We start from the raw sequence: 22,066 nt of genomic DNA, 5'->3' as shown, positions 1-22,066 counted from the left end.
TGAAAAAATCTTAACCAGCTCTATTTGTTCCTGAGGCTGTTTGATTCAAAATATATAATTTTATAGTTTAAGAGCTCTTATCAAATGTGAGGAAGTTTACAAAGCTTGAAGATAAATGTTTTATAGGATAATTTCCATAAGTACACTCAGGGTAGTTTTTTAAGCTCTGCTCTTGCAGTTCTTCTAAAAGCCTTAAATTCTTTGTTCTTAGAATTGAGAGCTATTTGCAGACAATCATTTATTCTTTAAATTTATCCCCTTTGTTCTTTTCATGAACCACCCACAAACAATGGTTTATTTATAATTGTCTGAACATTTTATCTTCATATTTAGATTTATTCATTGATTATTTCATCTTTATCTTTTACTATTTATGATGTGTGTTTGGCCACTTGGTACCATGTGATAAGTCACATGGTATCTGAGAGCTATTGCAGCCACGTGCAATATATTTGGGGACTATTGTATGAACTTTATGAAAGTTGTATTTATCATTATGGGCCAGGGATTGTGTTCTACTCCATGCGGGAGAGTTACCACAGCTCCTCCCAAAACTAAAACCAGTGGGGAGTAATTACTGCAGTCTGTGGGGACCATACACAGCTCTTAGAAGTATCACCCCCTGGCCTGGGTTATATATACTGGCACAGGCCGGGTTCCAAGAGAAACAGGAGACATGCCAGGCTTTCACTTTCTGTGAATGTTCTTGTGAGCAAAGTTGCTCTTAGAAATGTTCATAGAAAACAAATCAAAAAGGTAATGAATACCACTGAAACATATTCATTGTTTTTATTTATCCAGTTCTATCTACTGGAACTTCTCTTTACAAAATTACATGCTTCATTAGGGTGCCAGATTTTCCTAATAGCTCATGAGCAATTTGATAGGGATAATCCCTCCTTTGGAATTTTCCTCAATTTTTTTGGTTCATGGGGGCAAGTTCTTGAAGAATACAGACACAAAAAGGTGTCACTAACTACTGTAAACGGACCATGGAATTCTCTCCCCAAAGGGTTACATAGTTTGCATCACAGGAGGGAAAATTGTATAGTTCAGAATCCCCATGGACCTGGGAAACTTCCAGCCAATCTCTTGAAACATTTCCCCCCAGAATCAGAAGTGGCAGCGGTGCAGTGATTATGGACCATTTAGGGAAAATTTCTCAGTCAGAAAATAATCATGTCCAACTATTCATCAGTAAAATTTGATAGAGCAGATATGCCTCACCCAGAGCTCAGTGCAGATTTCAGCAAAGGAGTATTTCCTCTGAGTGTGGTGACACCACTTACAGTGTTAAACATCACCTTGTCAAACACCACTTTGATCTTCCAGCAGTCCAAATGAGTCAGTGACACAAAGAGTGTGGTAGCAGTCTATTTCCGTGCTGTGAACTGTTTGGAGACATTTAACAGGGTGAGTCACCCCAGACATCTTGTACTAGTGTCATGCCCTTTAATTGTTTGCTTTGCAGTCACCACAAACAACTTATCCACCGTGTTCACTTCTACTGCCAAGAAGTGAAGACATCTGGACTGCTTAAACCAATGGGAGTGTTTAAAGTAAAGAGTAAGGACGATTCCATTAGTAGAAGGTCCTAGGGTGTAACCTAGAGTGTGTCTTAATTAGTTCTTGTCTGTCAACTTTTTATTTCTGAACATAAGAACAGCCATACTGGCTCAGACCAAAGGTCCATCTAGCCCAGTATCCTGTCTTCTGACAGTGGGCAATGCCAGGGGCCCGAGAGGGAATGAACAGAACAGGTAATCATCCAGAGATCCATCCCCTGTCACCCACTCCCAGCTTCTGGCAAACAGAGGCTAGGTACACCATCCCTGCCCATCCTGGCTAATAGCCATTAATGGACCTATCCTCCATGAACTTTTCTAGTTCTTTTTTGAATCCTGTTATAGTCTTGGTCTTCATAACAACCTTTGGCAAGGAGTTCCACAGGTTGACTGTGCGTTGTGTGAAAAAATACTTCCTTTGTTTGTTTTAAACTGTGGTCTATTAATTTCATTTGGTGCCCCCTAGTTCTTGTCTTATTAGAAGGAGTAAATAACACTTCCTTATTTACTTTTTCCACACCAGTCATGATTTTAGAGACCTCTATCATATCCCCCCCTTAGTTGTCTCTTTTCCAAGCTGAAAAGTCCCAATTTTATTCATCTCTCCTCATATGGCAGGCACTCCATACCCCTAATCATTTTTGTTGTCCTTTTCTGAACCTTTTCCGATTCCAATATATCTTTTTTGGGATGGGGTGACCCCATCTGCACACAGTATTCAAGATGTTGCCATACTATGGATTTACATAGAGGCAATATATTTTCTGTCTTATTATCTATACCTTTCGTAATGATTCCCAACATTCTGTTCATGTTTTTGACTGCCGCTGCACATTGAGTGGATGTTTTCAGAGAACTATCCACAATGATTCCAAGATCTATTTCTTGAGTGGTAACAGCCAATTTAGACCCCATCATTTTATATGTATAGTTGGGATGTTTTCCAATGTGCATTACTTTGCATTTATCAACATTGAATTTCATCTGCCATTTTGTTGCCCAGTCACCAGTTCTGAGAGATCCTTTTGTAGCTCTTTGCAGTCTGCCTGGGACTTAACTATCTTGAGCAATTTTGTATCATCTGCAAATTTTGCCACCTCACTGTTTACCCCTTTTTCCACATCATTTATGAATATACTGAATAGAACTGGGCCCCGTACAGACCCCTGGGGGACACCACTATTTACCTCTCTCCATTCTGAAAACTGACCATTTAGTCCTACCCTTTTTTTCCTATCTTTAACCAGTTACCAATCCATGAGAGGACCTTCCCTCTTATCCCATGACTGCTTATTTTGCTTAAGAGTCTTTGGTGAGGGAGCTGTCAAAGGCTTTCTGAAAATCTAAGTACACTATATCCACTGGATCCCCCTTGTCCACATGCTTGTTGACCTCCTCAAAGAATTCTAGTAGATTGGTGAGGTATGATTTCCCTTGATAAAAACCATGTTGACTATTTCCCAACAAATTATGTTCATCTATGTGTCTGACAATTTTGTTCTTTACTAAAGTTTCAACCAGCTTGCCTGGTACTAAAGTGAGGCTTACCGGCCTGTAATTGCTGGGATCACCTCTGGAGCCCTTTTTAAAAATTGGCATTACATTAACTATCCTCCAGTCATTTGGTACAGAAACTGATTTAAAGGATAGGTTACAGACTACAGTTAGTAGTTCTGCAATTTCACATTTGAGTTCCTTCAGAACTCTTGTGTGAATACCATATAGTCCTGGTGTCTTATTACTGTTTAGTTTATCAATTTGTTCCAAAACCTCCTCTAATGACACCTCAATCTGGGACAGTTCCTCAGATTTGTCACCTAAAAAGAATGGCTCAGGTTTGGGAATCTCCTTCACATCCTCAGCCGTGAAAACCGATGCAAAGAATTCATTTAGTTTCTCTGCAATGGCGTTATCGTCCTTGAGTGCTCCTTTAGCATCTCGATCGTTCAGTGGCCCCACTAGTTGTTTAGCAGGCTTCCTGCTTCTGGTGTACTTTAAAAAAAAAGTTCCTATTACTTTTTGAGTCTTTGGCTAAATGTTCTTCAAATTCTTTTTTGGCCTTCCTAATTATATTTTTACATTTCATTTGCCAGTGTTTATGCTCCTTTCTATTTTCCTCACTAGGATTTAACTTCCACTTTTTAAAGGATGACTTTTTGCCTCTCACTGCTTCTTCTACTTGGTTGTTTAGCCATGGTAGTACTTTTTTAGTTCTCATGTTTTTTAATTTGGGGTATACATTTAAGTTGAGCCTCTATTATGGTGTCTTTAAAAAGTTTCCATGCAGCTTGCAGGGATTTCACTTTTGGCACTGTACCTTTTAATTTCTGTTTAACTAACCTCCTCATTTTTGTATAGTTCCCTTTTCTGAAATTGAATGCTACAGTGTTGGGCTGCTGTGGCGTTTTCTCCGCCACAGAGATGTTAAATTTAATTATATTATGGTCGCTATTATCAAGCGGTCCAGCTATAGTCACGTCTTGGACCAGATCCTGTGCTCCACTTAGGACTAAATCAAGAATTGCCTCTCCTGTTGTGGGTTCCAGGACTAGCTGCTCCAGGAAGCTGTCATTTAAGGTGTCAAAAAACTTTATCTCTGCATTCCTTCCTGAGATGACATATACCCAGTCAATATGGAGATAACTGAAATCCCCTATTATTGAGTTTTTTATTTTAATAGCCTCTCTAATCTCCCTGAACATTTCACAGTCACTATCAGCATCCTGGTTAGGTGGTCAGTAATATATCCCTACTACTATATTCTTATTATTAGAGTATGGAATTACTATCCATAGAGATTCTATGGTACAGTTTGGTTCATTTAAGATTTTTACTTCATTTGAGTCTACGCTTTCTTTCGCATATAATGCCACTCCCCCACCAGCACGACCTGTTCTGTCCTTCCAATATATTTTTTACCTGGTATTACTGTGTCCCATTGATTATCCTTATTCCACCAAGTTTCTGTGATGCCTATTACATCAATATCCTCATTTAATATGAGGCACTCTAGTTCATCCATCTTATTATGTAGACGTACAGCATTGGTGCATATAAGCACTTTAAAAACTTGTCACTTTTTAGCTGTCTGCCATTACATGATGTAATTGAATGGGACTTTTTTTTTCATTTGACTGTTTCTCATCAGATCCTACCTGTATTTTATCATCTTCCACCCTCTCCTCCTTACTAGGACATAGAGAATCTTCATTACTAGATCGTCCCCTAAGGATGTCACTGTCTGAACCACGTGCTCCTCCGCACCTGTCGGCTTTGCCCCAGGTTTAAAAACTGCTCTATGACCTTTTTAATTTGAAAGGTCAGCTATAACCAGTTAAAGGGATAAGAAGCTAAGGGGAAAGACAGGGTCATTGAAAGAAAGAAAGAAAGAAAGAAAGAAAGAAAGAAAGAAAGAAAGAAAGAAAGAAAGAAAGAAAGAAAGAAAGAAAGAAAGAAAGAAAGAAAGAAAGAAAGAAAGAAAGAAAGAAAGAAAGAAAGAAAGAAAGAAAGAAAGGGACAGTGTAAGTAGTGGATAGGTCACTGGAATGGAATTCAGGAGACCTGAACTGCCACTGAACTGCTATTTGTGACCTTTCACCTCTTATTCCATTCCCATTCTTTGTCCTATTTGTCAGTCAGGGATGGTCTCTTACCATGTGCCTATGCACTGCCTTGCACAATGAGACTCTGATCTTGCTTGAGGCTTGTTGGTGTTACTGTGACATAAATATGTCACAATAAGGGGAAAAACAACTTGTATGGAATATTAACAGAAACAGGCATACTAACACTGAACCTGCACCACCTCAGCAGATTAAACACATACACTGTTAACAGAAAAAGGTATCTATAACTAGAAAAGTTTCCTTTGAGAATCCAAAAGGAAAAAGTGTGTAACCTATGAAGAGAAAGATCTCTAGGGCTGCTTAATTAGGAGACATTATTAATCAAAGAAAATCACCCCGCCAGCTAGTCACAGTTATCTATCAAAAATAAAGATAGAGTTTTCTTCATCGATAAACAAGATTTCTCATCTGCTTACATTGATACCAAAACTGTAAAATGGACAAAAACCATTTCCAGACTCACTTAAAAGCTTGGTAGAATGGAAGTAATAAATAAAATGTTGAGTCCTTTCTGAGATACTTCACAGATACCACTCCAGGTACAAAACAAATATTTATCTGCTGGTGTCAATAAATATTTATTAATTCATGCTCATCTATATTTTTTCAGAAAAACAGTGACCATTTCCCCCACTCTGTCTCTTGGGAAAGCTGCCTTAAATCCAAACTACTACAAGAGGTTAAAAAGTAAATCCCTACTTTTCTCCCAAAAATCTGCCCCCCCCTTACAAAATGCACCTATCACAACTCCTACAGCTTATTATCAATATAATTAATATGTTGTCAATTAATGAACACCCCTCTCAAAAAAAAAAAGAATGAAAGAAACAGCAGGAAAGAACTATCGCTCAGCCATCTCTTCCCACTCCCTAGGGCAAAAGCTGAGCAAACAGATGTGCCTTACAACATGCTCTAATGCATCATCCCTATTGAATGGCTTCTAATGTTGGCAGGTTCGTCCAAAGTGGATGAAGCATTTGGCTAGGTAAAACAAATCTACCAACATTTTTTCTTTGTAATCAGGTGAAAAAAATGGTTTGTTCCCTAATATTTACATCTGGGAGCTGGTGGACTTCCTCCTCAGCTGCCTTTCTGAAACCCAGATGGTACTCAGTGACTTGAAACAGGAAAGGGATGCAGTCACTGCACCAGCTAAGGAGAAGGGAGGGCTGCAGGAGGAGAGCTGCTCCTGCAAACCAGGGAGAGGAAAGTTCTCATTCTGCTTTTGGCAGAGAGGGAGAATTGCATTCCCTCCTGCTCCAGGTTACTTTAACCCCTGATTGTGCTCCCTCCACTGACCTTCCCTACTGCAATGTTTGGCCTGACAAGTCCTGGGCAGTTGTATGAAAACTTATCCTACCTTGTCAATTTGTTGTTCCTCCCATGAACCCTGTTATGGTAAATTCCCTACAAATAGGGAAGCTGAGGCATAAAGAGCTCCAGAGACTTGTCCAACATCATACAGCAAGTCAGTAGTAGAACAAAGATCTCCAGGTACCTACCCCTGTTCTTACCACTAGGACACGGTTCCTGTCTGACTACTGACTGCTACAAAATTGTAATGAGGTTTACAGCTCATGGTACTGCTGGTGTCAGAACACTGCCTACAAACTGAGCAGCTCCTGCCATGTGCTTTGCAAGTGAGAATTAAGTTTCCTCTGGAATAACCAGAGCTCCTAAATACACATATTTTATCATTAGTTACTCTGTGCCTTTCTAGGCAGAGAGAGAGAGTGTTTTATTATTGTTTCACAAACTTGGTTTTTTTACAGGACAATGTGGATCTTGGTGACTTGATGTTCTCACTCTGCTACCTTCCAACAGCTGGCAGATTAACTATTACCATAATAAAGGCTAGGAATTTAAAGGCAATGGACATAACAGGAGCATCAGGTAGGAATTTCTTTCATGCCCAACATTACAATTTCATCTTCTCCCCCTTGAATTAAAGATATGATACAGTGTTTCCAATTCTTCTGATATTTGGTGTTTTTCTTAAAGCCCCAGTTTCTGGAGTTATTTAATTATGGGAAGTATCAGAGGGGTAGCCGTGCTAGTCTGAATCTGTAAAAAGCAACAGAGGGTCCTGTGGCACCTTTAAGACTAACAGAAGTATTGGGAACATAAGCTTTCGTGGGTAAGAACCTCACTTCTTGCATCTGAAGAAGTGAGGTTCTTACCCACGAAAGCTTATGCTCCCAATACTTCTGTTAGTCTTAAAGGTGCCACAGGACCCTCTGTTGCTTGATTATGGGAGATTCTTTCATTAAAAAATGATTTTAGCCATCCTAGTTGCAAAGAAAAGCTTAAAAAATGTGAACCGTAAAGGCTCAAAAACTAGAAGGCAATTTAAAAGAACCCAAATTTTATTATCGTAAAGACCTCAAGAATTTTAGGGGCCTGGCTTTTAAATACTTGGAGGTGGCCATGCTGGGACTGTAACCACAGAATTTAATTTTGCACTGCCTGCTATTTGTTGGAGTTTATGTTGGGTACAGTATAAATCAACACTGACAATGGAGAGGCTCAACAGCCATTAATCTGATACAAATGATGCTTGGGCCAAGATTATGAAGCTCACAGGTCCATTGTAGCAACTATTTTCAGGGTCGGTATTGAAAACAAAATGAAACCAGTTTGGGATTTTGCTACAAAGGGGTCACAGATGCCTTGTTTCAATCCACTGGCAAAGGGGGAGAAGGGTAATAGTACTGTCAGAAAGGAGCTACAATGAAAGAGGTGCCCCAAGTGGGGCAGTCTTCTACTACACCCACAGCTTTAACTGTACCTCTAAAGAGAACAATAATTGTACACCACTCAAACTATTATACTTCTAAAGTGTTAACATAACTAATTCCATATCAGCAAACACTAACGCTGACCACATTATCTGATTGTGTCCGGGTTCTACTTCTGCTATAGATGTAATCAGTTACACAGACTGTTACAAACACGGGAATCCACATTATGTCATAATGGAAATTTTTACATTCTTTGAGAAGACACAATACAAAAACCCAGCTTCCTGAATGAACATCTAATTGTTCATTACAGTCATTCAACCAGGAAGACCTTTTAACTGCCAGCGCCTCCCAGGCATTTCATTATTGAAGGAGCTCAGATTCTAATTTAGGTACCGGTGAATAAATTATGTATATAGATATAGGCATATATTAAAGGTTACTCCATTTGCTTTCCATCTGTGTTTATTTTTAAATCAACAAAACTGCTTATTATGATTCACACAGATCCCTACGTGAAGGTTTCTTTAATGTGCGAAGGAAGGCGGCTAAAGAAAAGGAAAACTTCCACCAAGAGGAATACCCTCAATCCCGTTTACAATGAAGCCATAGTCTTTGATGTCCCGCCGGAAAACATTGACCAAATTAACTTGTCAATAGCAGTTATGGATTATGACCGGTGAGATACCTGTAGCTGTTACTCTACTATGCAAGATTTTACGAGGCAAAAGATTGTAAAAAACTGGCACAAATGCTCACAGTTTACTCAGTTTGTGATATTGATTAAAAATGTTTTGTCATGCAGGTCTCAGCAGAGGGCTACAATTCTCTGTACCATCAAACAGCATTTCCTTCTTAGTTTTTGAGATACAGAATTGCATCCATAACTTTGTATGCCTAATTTGCATACATATTTACTAGAATTGTAATGATTGCCTATCCAAATGAACAGTTTGCACTCTGAATGGCCATTTGTGCACAATCATATTAATTACTCAGATTTCCTCTGAAAATGTGGCCCATAGTATATTCTATTTGCAAATAATTGCTTTGGAATAGGTGTACTGTTTGTTCAGCTATCCTGTTTCACATAGTAGTCTTTACATGTCTGATGCTTTGGGTGGGTTGGAGTCAGAACAAGTATGATGTATAGTTATTTTTCTCTTTTGCAAACGTTAATGAATTTTTCTGTTGGTTAAAAATGGAGTGTAGACAAATAAAAGTCCAACAGTCAATTTACTTCATAGAAAACCAACACACACACGGTGTGAACTAACATGGTATAAAAGAGTGAATTATTGGTATATTATCTATGTTAGTGAGAAAGATAGGGATGAAGCTCAAACCTGTGTTGTGTAGCTCATCAAGTTTTCCCAGCATCCTCGATCATTGTCTGTCATAACGAACTTAAATGATATTTGTTCCCAAATGTAAAATTTTAAGAAAAAAATATTATGGCACATTTTCACAGTGTAGGTCACAATGAGGTCATTGGAGTGTGTCAAATAGGCAACGATGCAGAGAGCCTAGGCCGGGACCACTGGAATGAAATGCTCTCGTATCCTCGGAAACCGATTGCTCATTGGCATCCGCTTGCAGAGGTAAGATTTCCATTTCCTGCGTATTTATTTTAATTGTGAAAGCTCTTTAATGAGAAACTAGAAGATGGATAAAATCTTTGTGAACAAAATAGCAGGATCCACGTTTGTAGACTAAACCCAGAAAAGGGCTTTGAAACTTCTGTTTTTAAAGTGAGCCTAACGTAGCATGGACATAAAATCAGCTCCTATCAGTTTTAGTGGGATGTAAAATACTTCAAACTTTTAAAATATACATATATAACTTAAAAATCAGGCATTATATATAGGATGATTTTTATAACATATAAAACTTTGAGTATCTTTCACTGTATATTGGCTAAACCATATCCATCTGTTTAGGGCTGTTAAGGAATAATTAAATAAATAGTTAGGCTGTTTTACATTTATATATCAGATAAAAATATGACTTACTCTCTTGTAAAACTTTATTTCCATTCCATTGGCATGTCCAAAGGGATGTCTAATTGCACCGAAAATAATAAAATGTCCTTGGAGATTAGCAAGTGTAAAAATAAGAAACCGCAAAATCAGAAAAGCTCTTCAAGTTTGGCTTCCTATGTTTCTTTTGTCTTCATTTAGGGCCCTATTCAGCAGAAATGTTATGCAGGCCTTCTGCGCATGGATGGCTGCCGAAGAGGCTTCCTCACCCTTTTAACCTATTCAGCAGAAATTTGGCATTCCTGTTGATCTCTTTCTTAGCCATTTCCTCAGGGCCATTCCGCAGAGAGTCCAGAGGGGTACAGACATCCTTCTAACCGCTCCCACTCACTCCCTTCCCTCCCCAGGGAATACTAATCCTGATTCATGAGACACAAACATTCATCATAGACACAGCTATATCTTGATTTCTGAAAGTTACCATCATTTAGCTTTATCCAGGCAAATGTAATACAAACAGTAACAGTGGCCTCTGCTGTTACCTAGGAATTACTTTTATTGTTACACGTATTGTCTAAATTCAGATGGCAATGCATGTTCACACCCATTTCCAGAGGCTTATGGATATAAATATTGTAGCTGTTTAACAACTACACCTCTACTCCGATATAACGCGACCCAATATAACACGAATTTGGATATAACATGGTAAAGCAGTACTCCAGGGGGTTGGGCTGCGCACTCTGGCGGATCAAAGCAAGTTCAATATAACGCAGTTTCACCTATAACACGGAAAGATAGAAAATGTGGCAAAAGACCACCTTGGCTTAACGACGAGATCTTGCATGATCTAAAAAATAAAAAGGAGTCCTATAAAAAATGGAAACTAGGACAGATTACAAAGGATGAATATAGGCAAACAACACAGGAATGCAGAGGCAAGATTAGAAAGGCAAAGGCACAAAATGAACTCAAACTAGCTACAGGAATAAAGGGAAACAAGAAAACTTTTAATCAATACATTAGAAGCAAGAGGAAGACCAAAAACAGGGTAGGCCCACTGCTCAGTGAAGAGGGAGAAACAGTAACAGGAAACTTGGAAATGGCAGAGATGCTTAATGACTTCCTTGTTTCGGTCTTCACCGAGAAGTCTGAAGGAATGCCTAACATAGTGAATGCTAATGGGAAGAATTAAAAAAGAACAAGTTAAAAATCACTTAGAAAAGTTAGATGCCTGCAAGTCACCCGGGCCTGATGAAATGCATCCTAGAACACTCAAGGAGCTAATAGAGGAGGTATCTGTGCCTCTAGCTATTATCTTTGGAAAATCATGGGAGACGGGAGAGATTCCAGAAGACTGGAAAAGGGCAAATATAGTGCCCATCTATAAAAATGGAAATAAAAACAACCCAGGAAACTACAGACCAGTTAGTTTAACTTCTGTGCCAGGGAAGATAATGGAGCAAGTAATTAAGAAAATCATCTGCAAACACTTGGAAGGTGGTAAGGTGATAGGGAATAGCCAGCATGGATTTGTAAAGAACAAATCGTGTCAAACCAATCTGATAGCTTTCTTTGATAGGATAACAAGTCTTGTGGATAAGGGAGAAGCTGTGGATGTGGTATACCTAGACTTTAGTAAGGCATTTGATACGGTCTCGCATGATATTCTTATCGATAAACTAGGCAAATACAATTTGGATGGGGCTACTATAAGGTGGGTGCATAACTGGCTGGATAACCGTACTCAGAGAATTGTTATTAATGGTTCCCAATCCTGCTGGAAAGGCATAACAAGTGGGGTTCTGCAGGGGTCTGTTTTGGGACCAGCTCTGTTCAATATCTTCATTAACGACTTAGATATTGGCATAGGAAGTATGCTTATTAAGTTTGCAGAAGATACTAAACTGGGAGGGATTGCAACTGCTTTGGAGGACAGGGTCATAATTCAAAATTATCTGGACAAATTGGAGAAATGGTCTGAGGTAAACAGGATGAAGTTTAATAAAGACAAATGCAAAGTGCTCCACTTAGGAAGGAAAAATCAGTTTCACACATACAGAATGGGAAGAGACTGTCTAGGAAGTAATACGGCAGAAAGGGATCTAGGGGTTATAGTGGACCACAAGCTAAATATGAGTCAACAGTGTGATGCTGTTGCAAAAAAAGCAAACATGATTCTGGGATGTATTAACAGGTGTGTTGTGAGCACGACACGAGAAGTCATTCTTCCGCTCTACTCTGCGCTGGCTAGGCCTCAACTGGAATATTGTGTCCAGTTCTGGGCACCGCATTTCAAGAAAGATGTGGAGAAATTGGAGAGGGTCCAGAGAAGGGCAACAAGAATGATTAAAGGTCTTGAGAACATGACCTATGAAGGAAGGCTGAAAGAATTGGGTTTGTTTAGTTTGGAAAAGAGAAGACTGAGAGGGGACATGATAGCAGTTTTCAGGTATCTAAAAGGGTGTCATAAAGAGGAGGGAGAAAACTTGTTCACCTTAGCCTCTAAGGATAGAACAAGAAGCAATGGGCTTAAACTGCAGCAAGGGAGGTTTAGGTTGGACATTAGGAAAAAGTTCCCAACTGTCAGGGTGGTTAAACACTGGAATAAATTGCCTAGGGAGGTTGTGGAATCTCCATCTCTGGAGATATTTAAGAGTAGGTTAGATAAATGTCTATCAGGGATGGTGTGGACAGTATTTGGTCCTGCCATGAGGGCAGGGGACTGGACTGGATGACCTCTCGAGGTCCCTTCCAGTCCTAGAATCTATGAATCTATGAATAATGTGGTAAGATTTTTTGGCTCCCGAGGACAGCGTTATATTGGGGTAGAGGTGTAGCATGCAAACCCTCAGCACAGAAGGATGGGAAGCTCTGCCATATTGATATTTCTAGCCAGGAGTCAAGCCACGATGCCCATAAGTTATGCAGAGATATGATTAGTGGGCAGCCTCTCTATGTATGTTGTATTGATTAGAATGTAATTGTGGCTGCTTACAGTGATATGGCAGTTTTGCTATGTGTCAACCATAGATGGCTTCAGTAGACAGTTGGCAAGTACCAGGAAGCCCCTGTACAATGACAGCAGTATCCTACTGGGACCACATCTCCATGACTGATCATGTTTAGTAATGGGTCCCACTGCAGTTCTGTTTGCATGTCTGGGACCTCTGAGCACCCACAAACTGCTTGAATGAATGGAGTGGAAGATTATGGCACCTGGAAACAGTCCAAGCAAGGTGGTGAAGTTCAGAACACAAAGCTTTGGGCTCACTGAGAAGCTGAAGACATGATCAGTGGCATTTTATTCCTTTTCATGACGGGCAAGAGCCAAAATTGTGCTTTGCTCCAATTGAACTGGGCTTGGAAAACAGAGCACCTTGCTCTTAACTGTAGTCGAGCGATGATGCGAGTGGCTTGACAGAACCCTTGTGGAGCACTGAAAACCAGTATGACAATGTCTGTTAGCAGATGTTATGTACGCCCTTACATCAAACCCGTATTTCCCTCTTTGAGGGCGATGGGCTGCAGAGGTCTTGTCCATAGAAAAGAAAGGGCTGTCAGAATCTAATTGACATCACTATTCTCTCAGCACATGCTCAGTTGAGTCCTTCAGCGGTCATTAATGTGGGTCACTTTACATCTATCTGAGCTACAAAGAGGCATATGTTTAGAATTCCCAAGAATGAAGTGGGGGAGGGTACCAAAAGCATCCAAGCTGTGCAGAGAAATATTTTTAAAAACAACATATAATTTTGGGTCCTGAATCAGGATTGGGCTCAGTGATAGCTAAGCTTTGGAAGCTTCTAGAGCCTTTGTGTCCAGAGCCATAAGACTCTGAATATTTGCTAAATAGGACCCTCAGTTTTCAAACAAACGTTTCAACTATATGAAGACTGGTTTGTTTAGATAGAATCCGCGAGTAACAGTAACACCTTTTGGTGTTATCTATGAATTACTGGTATGGACACTAGCATTGCCCAAATTCAGATGGTGAGCCACATTCATGCCCATTTCCAGAGATTCATGGATGTAGTTTGGTTTTAATAGCAAGCCTGATAGCAATGGAAATCAGCAAGCAGTGTGATTTGCAGCTGGCTGCAGCAACCAGTTTCATTTTTGTATTCAATATTTTTCAAACAAAAAAATGAATGCTGTGCTGGATATTCTTGCAAATACATTTCTTCAAGATTGATTGTCATTATACATTTATATTGTGGTCATGCCTTGAGGTACCAGTAAGGATTGGTGTCCCCTCTCACCCTGTACAAAATCCAGGTTAACATGGTTCCTGCCCCAAAGACCTTACAATCTAAGAAACTAAAGAAGGAGCTACTGTCTGTAGGGCAAGAATGAGACAGGTATGGCAACCTTAGTGATACGATGTTCCTTCAGCAAAAAGGAAAATAAGTAGGTTTGTGTTTGTATTTTATGTAGCCTGTAAATCCTCATTGCTCTTTCCAAATCCGTTTTCAATAGCTGTCTCAGTTATATAGGTAACACTGAATAAGGAAGATTTGTTCACCTCTGTATAAAATAGGTGCAGATCACAAGTAGCTCTGCCCCATAACACCCACACAGTTATCATTTTAAATTAATTTAGCAACAGATAATGCATAGGAGCTTTCTCTATAATTTGCATAGGAAATAACTGGAGTACCTTAGATGCCACTGTGTGGTAATTGCTGACAAATGTTGAAAGGTGATCACAGTACTGGGCAGTACCACACTAAGAAATCCACATCTAGGAACAAGAGCAACTGAGATAAAAAGCTACTTTCACTATATCTTCAATTGTGAATGTAATTAACTGTCTAAAGCCTTTCCAGCATAGTTTAATTTCAAGGATTTAGTAAAAGCCCTAATGTTAAAACATACACATGAAAACTCTTGCATCTGAAGAAGTGAGGTTCTTACCCACGAAAGCTTATGCTCCCAGTACTTCTGTTAGTCTCAAAGGTGCCACAGGACCCTCTGTTGCTTTTTACATGAAAACTTGTGTACACTTTTGTCTGAACAAAATGCCTGATGCATAGTCACACTTTCCTTTGTGTCCACACACCATCTTGCATGTTCATTAGGCATTTTGGATTTGCAACTGAGCATATGCAAATACGAGTAGGTAGTCTTGAGCACATGCCTACAAGGCTGGCCCAAAATTTGCAAAAAATGTCAGTCTGTTTCTGTCTTGTTAGACTTTCAACAAAAGCTGTCTGAGCGTCTCCTTGGTATCAGCAAGCCTGTGGCACAGTGACCGTATTCTAGTCTGTCATGCATGAACCTCATTTCAGGCCTGTCCTCTTTATTCAGGCAAAACTCCCATGGGGGTCAATGAATTTGGTCCTGTAAGAGAAATATTTTGATTCCTTGGCAAGTCAATGCATGTACCCCTGCTCTGAATGCAAAGCAGACAGGTGCATACTTACCCACTGTAACTACTATTCCCAGTGTAGTGCCAGGATTGGTAGCTGCATAAGAACATAAGAACGGCCGTACTGGGTCAGACCAAAGGTCCATCTTGCCCAGCATCCTGTCTACCGACAGTGGCCAATGCCAGGTGCCCCAGAGGGAGTGAACCTAACAGGTAATTATCAAGTGATCTCTCTCCTGCCATCCTTCTCCACCCTCTGACAAACAGAGGCTAGGGACACCATTCCTTACCCATCCTGGCTAATAGCCATTAATGGACTTAACTGGATAAATTCATGGAGGTTCTCTTTTAAATGCTGTTATAGTCCTAGCCTTCACAACCTCCTCAGGCAAGGAGTTCCACAAGTTGACTGTGCGCTGTGTGAAGAACTTCTTCCTTTTATTTGTTTTAAACCTGCTGCCCATTAATTTCATTTGGTGGTCCCTAGTTCTTGTATTATGGGAATAAGTAAATAACTTTTTCCTTATCTGCAGTGGAAAGGGAAACACCTGTACTGCAGAGAGGGAGAGAGAGACTCATGATGGATATGAAAGTTCTCACACAGCTTCTGCATCTCCAGCATGTTAAAGGGGCAACTTTATAGACATAAAAGTTATATAGTCAGTATTGCCTGCTCTCATCATTTTATTGCCATTCTCACACTGTTTCACTTACAGCCCCAGCTGCTGGGATCTAGAAATTCTGCTGAGATTCTCAGGCAGTGTCATTATTGGGGGGGAAGGGGAGTTTCTAGCTGGCTCAGTTATGGAGAAAGTGCTTGGAAACTTGTCCTGAGTGAACCCTAAAAGGTTCAGAAACCAGAAGGCAAAGAAAAAGAACCCAACATTTATTTATTTTAACTCTCATGATTTTTTGGTGCCCAACTCAAGATGCCTGAACAGTTTGGGGTGGCAGTACTATATAAAAGATGCGCACAGTAGATTAGCACCATACTGTGAATATTAACATTCTTCCTTTTTCATAATTGATGTGTCACCATTATAATTTCTGCTTACCTCTGTACCCACTTGGACAATGAAATCCACTAGATCAGTCAATTTCATATTCTGGTTCTCATGCATTAGCACAATGCTATTGTGTTTGGGGTTCCAACCCTGCAGGGCAGCAATATACTAGGTGGAGTACCCCAGAGATCATGTTTAAATTCTGCCACAGAATTAACAGGAGAGTTGGGGTGACGACCCTTGACCCTGACACAGTCGACCCCTTTTTGAAACACTGCTCCCAGAGGTAACTTGTCACTAGGGCCCAGGACAATAATCCCAACCCTCTTTTTAAAATTTTGTATATTTGCCTTGGAATGGAACAAATTGCTTCAAATGGAAGGTACAGTAATTTCCAGAATACTTCCTCAAGAGAGAAAACTCCCTCCCCAAACACATTCCTACAAGTTTTTCACTTTACTGCCACTTCAGATTACACTGTACACTTGTGCTATGCTACTTTATACAGTCAGTATAGTTTTCAGGAAATCAAACACTTCCATAAATTTGATCACTAAGAGATTATGGGTGCAATCCTGATCCCACTGAAGTCCATGGGAGTTTTGCACCTATTGCCTCATTTCCTTGGCAGAAGAGAGCATTTTTGTTTAAAGAGGAAATTAAAAGAATAAATATTTCAATCCCTCCAAGACACTCAGGTTGTTGCAGGCTAGAAGGGCATTTTTGTGGAAGTTCCTTGTTAATATATGGACACCACATCACTGCTGCACATGAATTTTAACATATATTTTAAAAAAATCTCTTTTCACTGAACTTACAAAGCACAAAAAATATTTCTATTATATAGTTTTAAACCACCTCCCCCTTTCATAAGCAAACCATAAATGTGGGCCTAAAGTACCTGGCAGTGAATGAGTGCATATACAACTCCACTGCTGGGGCAGCAGGTGCTTCCAGAGCAGAAATCAGGCATGTAGCAGAGGAGACGCATGTGTCTCAGGATGATGGTACCAGTGCATGTGCATTTCAGCATTCTTTCCAGCTGATCCATGGATCAGCTAAGAGCAGTAAACATGAAAAAGGTAATGACAGCCTGTTACACAAGGGCCTGATCTAACTCCCACTGGAGAAAACAGAAAGAGTTCCACTGGCTTCAGCAGAAGTTGGATCAATCCCACAGAGAGGCATGAAAGGAAAGAGATCCAAAGAATTACAAGAAGAAAAGTGGATGAGAGTCATTCTCCATTCAGGGCTGGGCATCACTGAAAAACAGGTACATTTCCTTCAGGGGAATTTAGAAGGAGTTTTAAACCTAGGATTATATAGACCCATATTATCACACAAGCTATAAACCAAGAGGTACATTTCACACCAACACCACTCAGCAATGTTAAAACACTAAGGGGGCCTATTTGCCATAAAAACAAAATTGCTGGAAATGTGCTTAAGCTTAAAACATTAACTGATTAAAAAAAAAAATCCGGATTTTTAATTTATTTTTTTTGTTTGACCCAATTAGATATACAGTGCAATTTAGTGTATTGTTGAAACACAAAATGTTTTAACTGGAGAGAAAAAAATAGAGGAACTTAAACTAGGCTGAAATCAACAGAATTGTTCTCAATTCAATGTTCTTACCTTCTGTTTAGAACAATGCACTGTAAAATGACTACACCTTAGAATCAAATGGGGAAAAAATGGCATTATTATAAGGAAAAAAATATAGAATGAGCAATGCATAATATAGTAGAATTTAATAAAAGCACTTGTGCAGGTGAAAACGGAAGCAGAACAGGATATATAACAGATGTTTAAAGCTTTCTCTTTCTGCTGTAATTAATGAAGGTCCTTGCTTGCATCTTAATTCTGTTCTGAAGTGACAAACTTTACAGCATGGGAACAAAGCTGTGTAAATGTGAATAATACTGTGTAAATGGAACTGTGACATTTATGGACATTGCTGAATGTCTTCAAGAATTGCATTAAAAGGTGATTTCTAATACAGTGGGTTGGGCAAGGAACTACAGTTGGAAGCACTCCAGGGTCCTGCAATTCTCTGAAAGGACCGCCATCTCCATGAAGGCACATGAAATTTATGAATCCAAATGGTAATGATGGACCTCATACAGGAAGACCCATCTCAGCTGCTAACCAAGCATTAACAGACCTGGCACAGAGGAGAAGAACACAAAGGGGATTGTAAGCATCTGGGATGTTTGTTTGTTTTGTGTGTTTCTTTTAGTTCTTTTTTTCCTTTGGCCAAACTCAGACATCCCTAAAACTGGAATGTTTTAGTCAGTTGCATGCTGGCCAGTTGTCATTATTTTTTTAAATACTCATCACAAAGGTATGTAAAGGGACCAGTATAGTTTTGATATACAGTAACTTTGATTTTACTACACATGAACATTGTATTCTACTTTACTATTTCTTGTTCAATGAGTAGTCCTGTCATGTCTATGTTTCATGTCTAATTTTGGAAAGTAGAGCCACATCTTTATCAGGACTCGTTCAGTTAGGTGGATCTTATCTTTGTTTAGTAGAGATAATGCATGATTCCTTTGCAGGAATGGTTTGAGGGATAAAGTAAATAAATTTAAAATTTCTTAATTTTATAAAATGTATATCATTCTTCTAAACACAAGTAAAATGTACTTTGATTTATTTATATAGAGCTAGTCTATACAAATAATTTTGTTCTTAAGACATTGTGCAATTGTTATTTATTCCTATTTTGTATTTATATATTAAAGTTTAAGTGAATGTTTAAAGAACTCACATGTAATACTTTAGAGATGTTTTAATTCAGGTTTATCAACAGGAAGCAATGGAAAACCTCTCTAGTACAGTTCTGAACATTCATTTTTAAAACAAAATGGGCATGGAGCTCACGTTGTAGATGAAGTAAAAGACACTATCACACAAATAGGGTGTTCAAAGAGGAAAATCAGAAGGCTACAGAAAGCTTTCTGCAGAGTGAAGCATAATTTCTTAGCAATTTAAGGGCATCCTGACTTTGCTCTATCCACCATATTTCAGATTTTCATGTAATTTTCAAAGTGGCAAAGTATGATTTTCTTGTTTAAATTAACCAGACCGGTATTCTTCCTGTCAGAGCTTGACATGCAGCCCAGGGAAATTGCCAGCTGTGCTAACGTAGAGTGTAGACACATATGGAAAAGAGTGTATAGAAATAAGAAACTGGCATGACTAAGTAAGTTATACCTAGCAGCATAGGCCACACGTAGAGGGAGGACATGCAGATTTCTGCTTGGCCTGCCAGGGGACAGGGGCCAGAGGGAAGAGGGGTTCTGTCCTTCTCCCACTGCACCTGCCCCCTGGCATGTTCAGCCCATCCCTGGCAGCCGGGCCCAGGCGTGGAGTGGAAGGGGCGGGACCAGCTGCTTCTCATGTTGGCTGCTCTGGGTTGCTGCTCTATGTGGCACAGCAACTGCCTGTGAGAGCCCAGCTGGGGAGGTGGCAGCTTCTGCTTCCTGCCTGGGCCCGGCTGGCAGGGACAGGAGCCCAAAGAGCCAGAATCCCCTCTCCCCTCAGCATGTTTCCAGCTCGCTTGGCCCCATCCCTGGCAACTGGGCCCAGGGGGGAGCAGACGCCACTGCCTCCCCAGCAGGGCTTCCTCTCAGGCAGCTGCCATGCTGCATAGCGTAGCGACCCTGAGCAGCCACCTTCAGCCATGTGAGAAGCGGCTCTGTTCCGCTCCACGCCCAAGCCCGGCTGCCAGGGAGAGTGGCCGAATGTGCTGCGGGAGAGGAGGAGGAAACGTGGTGGGAGAAGGACAGAGCTCTCCCACCCCCTGCAGATAACTTTGGTGGGGCAGGGAGAACGCGTCAGTCCCCAGGCTGGGCAAAGGGTGGGGGGTTGCTAGGGAAGGCGCTGAGAGCAAGTTCCTGTAGATGTGTGCTCCCCTCTCCTGTGGCCCCAGCCCCCCCAGGAGATGGCGGGATTGGCTGCCTTGACCCAGAGAGGTGGGGCTAGAAGTTCCTCCTAGAGGAGACACATGGGGCAATCACATGTCCTCCCCTTTACATTGTCCCCCACCCAGTATCAGGCGGCACAAGTCATCTATGCCTAGCAGGGCCACATTCTTGTCATATTCCACACCTAGTGATGTTCCATTCACATCAATGAGAGTTCTACACATGCATGACTGGTCCAGCGTTAAACCTGATTAAACAGGAATCCATCGGGCAAGCTCGCCGTTAACTCATTTGGAAGATCTGTATCCACCTGCTTCCGCTATATTAATGGACTAGTCCCCAGAATGTAAGTTCTGTGGATGTAGAATAGCAATTTAAAAACAACTTTGTATAACACTGCTCTTTCAACTATTTGAAAGTCCCAGGAATACAAGGAAGAATTTAGAGCAGAATTGTAGTTTTGCAGTTGACACTGTATTTAATCATAATCCAAAAAAAGATCAGGACCCCATTGTGCTAGGGGCTATACAAGCACATAAAAAGATACAATCTCTGCTCCAAACAGCTTACAATCTAAGGGGACAAGAGATATACAGTGGTGGTGGGAGAAAGATATAATTCAATAAATACAACATCTATATACACACACACACATTTGCTTTTCCTCCCAAACTATAAATAAAGTAAGTGCCAGCTATCCCCATCTGCCCCTCAAGCCATTATTAACTGGCTGATACAGACATCACAGCAGAGAGATATTTGAAGAAAAGCACTTACGGATCAGTTGAAATCATATGTCTCTTTAAATAATATACTATAAATAGATAGCACTGAAAACTGATATCACATTAAATGTTTTGGTGTTTACTATTTCTACTTTAAAACTACTATCTTCTTTCAACAGATATTCCCACATTGTCCACAGTTTGAGCATTTGCATTCAGACTGCAGACTTGAAACAGACAAAGTACGTTATGTTTTGGGTGCCCGGAAGAATTTGTGACTATGACAGACTTTACCAGCCACTTGTTTGCCACTTTCAGTTCATTACTAGTGCTGTATGTCATCAGCACTTGAAACACCTTATTCCAAAGCAAATAAAACACTTCACAGTAATATTAAATATGAACAGTCAAGAGATCCTACAGAGTTAATATTTAGTTAAATGAAAAATCAGTGAGAACAAACACACCTTGGTCCAAACATTAAACTTCAGAAATTTATGCACTGGGGATGAATGTGGCTCTCTACATTTAGACAATGGGAAAGTAAGTAGATTCCAAGTATCAACAAACAATGAGTTCCACAAAGAGCCTCAAGTGATACAATTGGAGAGAAGACACAAGGTGAAATTTATGAGTGACCTGAGCCAAAGGCCAGTAGGATAAGAAATCAGGAACTCCAAAAGATAACTTTGACCCTGTTTAAGAACATAAGAACTGCCATACTGGGTCAAACTAAAGATCCATCTAGCCCACTATCCTGTCTTCCAACAGTGGCCAATGCCAGGTGCCCCAGAGGGAACGAACAGAACAGGTAATCATCAAGTGATCCATTCCCTGTTGCCCATTTCCAGCTTCTGGCAAACAGAGGCTAGGGACACCATCCCTGCCCATCCTGGCTAATAACCTCTGATGAACTTATCTTTGAACCCTCTTATAGTAACAGGGTTGGCCTTCACAACATCCTCTGGTTGACTATGCGTTGTGTGAAAAAAATACTTTCTTTTGTTTGTTTTAAACCTGCTGCATATTAATTTCATTTGGTGACCCCTAATTCTTGTGTCATGAGGAGAAGTAACTTATTTACTTTACCATGCCAGTCATGATTTTCTAGACTTCT

The 22,066-nt window shown here is 40.1% G+C and overlaps 1 protein-coding gene across 5 annotated transcripts in view; it reads left to right on the top strand.

The window, feature by feature from the left end:
• SYT9 (synaptotagmin 9) overlaps window positions 1-19,060 on the top strand; it is a 122,278-nt gene extending 103,218 nt beyond the window's left edge. For 2 of the 5 annotated variants that reach the window (XM_005290827.4, XM_065594959.1), the window contains 4 exons: window positions 6,964-7,084; window positions 8,440-8,611; window positions 9,404-9,533; window positions 10,113-10,355. In XM_005290827.4, coding sequence (XP_005290884.2) covers window positions 6,964-7,084; window positions 8,440-8,611; window positions 9,404-9,533; window positions 10,113-10,220 — 531 coding nt within the window. In that variant the 3' untranslated portion in view covers window positions 10,221-10,355. Of the gene's footprint in view, window positions 1-6,963; window positions 7,085-8,439; window positions 8,612-9,403; window positions 9,534-10,112; window positions 11,317-18,291 lie in introns of those variants that run through there. The other 3 variants (XR_006176833.2, XR_010600975.1, XM_005290828.4) reach the window with 3 other exon arrangements.
• The last annotated feature ends 3,006 nt before the right edge of the window (window positions 19,061-22,066 follow it).

The sequence above is a fragment of the Chrysemys picta genome, chromosome 4 (assembly GCF_011386835.1).
Source record: "Chrysemys picta bellii isolate R12L10 chromosome 4, ASM1138683v2, whole genome shotgun sequence".
Taxonomy (NCBI): domain Eukaryota; kingdom Metazoa; phylum Chordata; order Testudines; family Emydidae; genus Chrysemys; species Chrysemys picta.
This window is presented reverse-complemented; position numbering and strand designations above follow the sequence as displayed.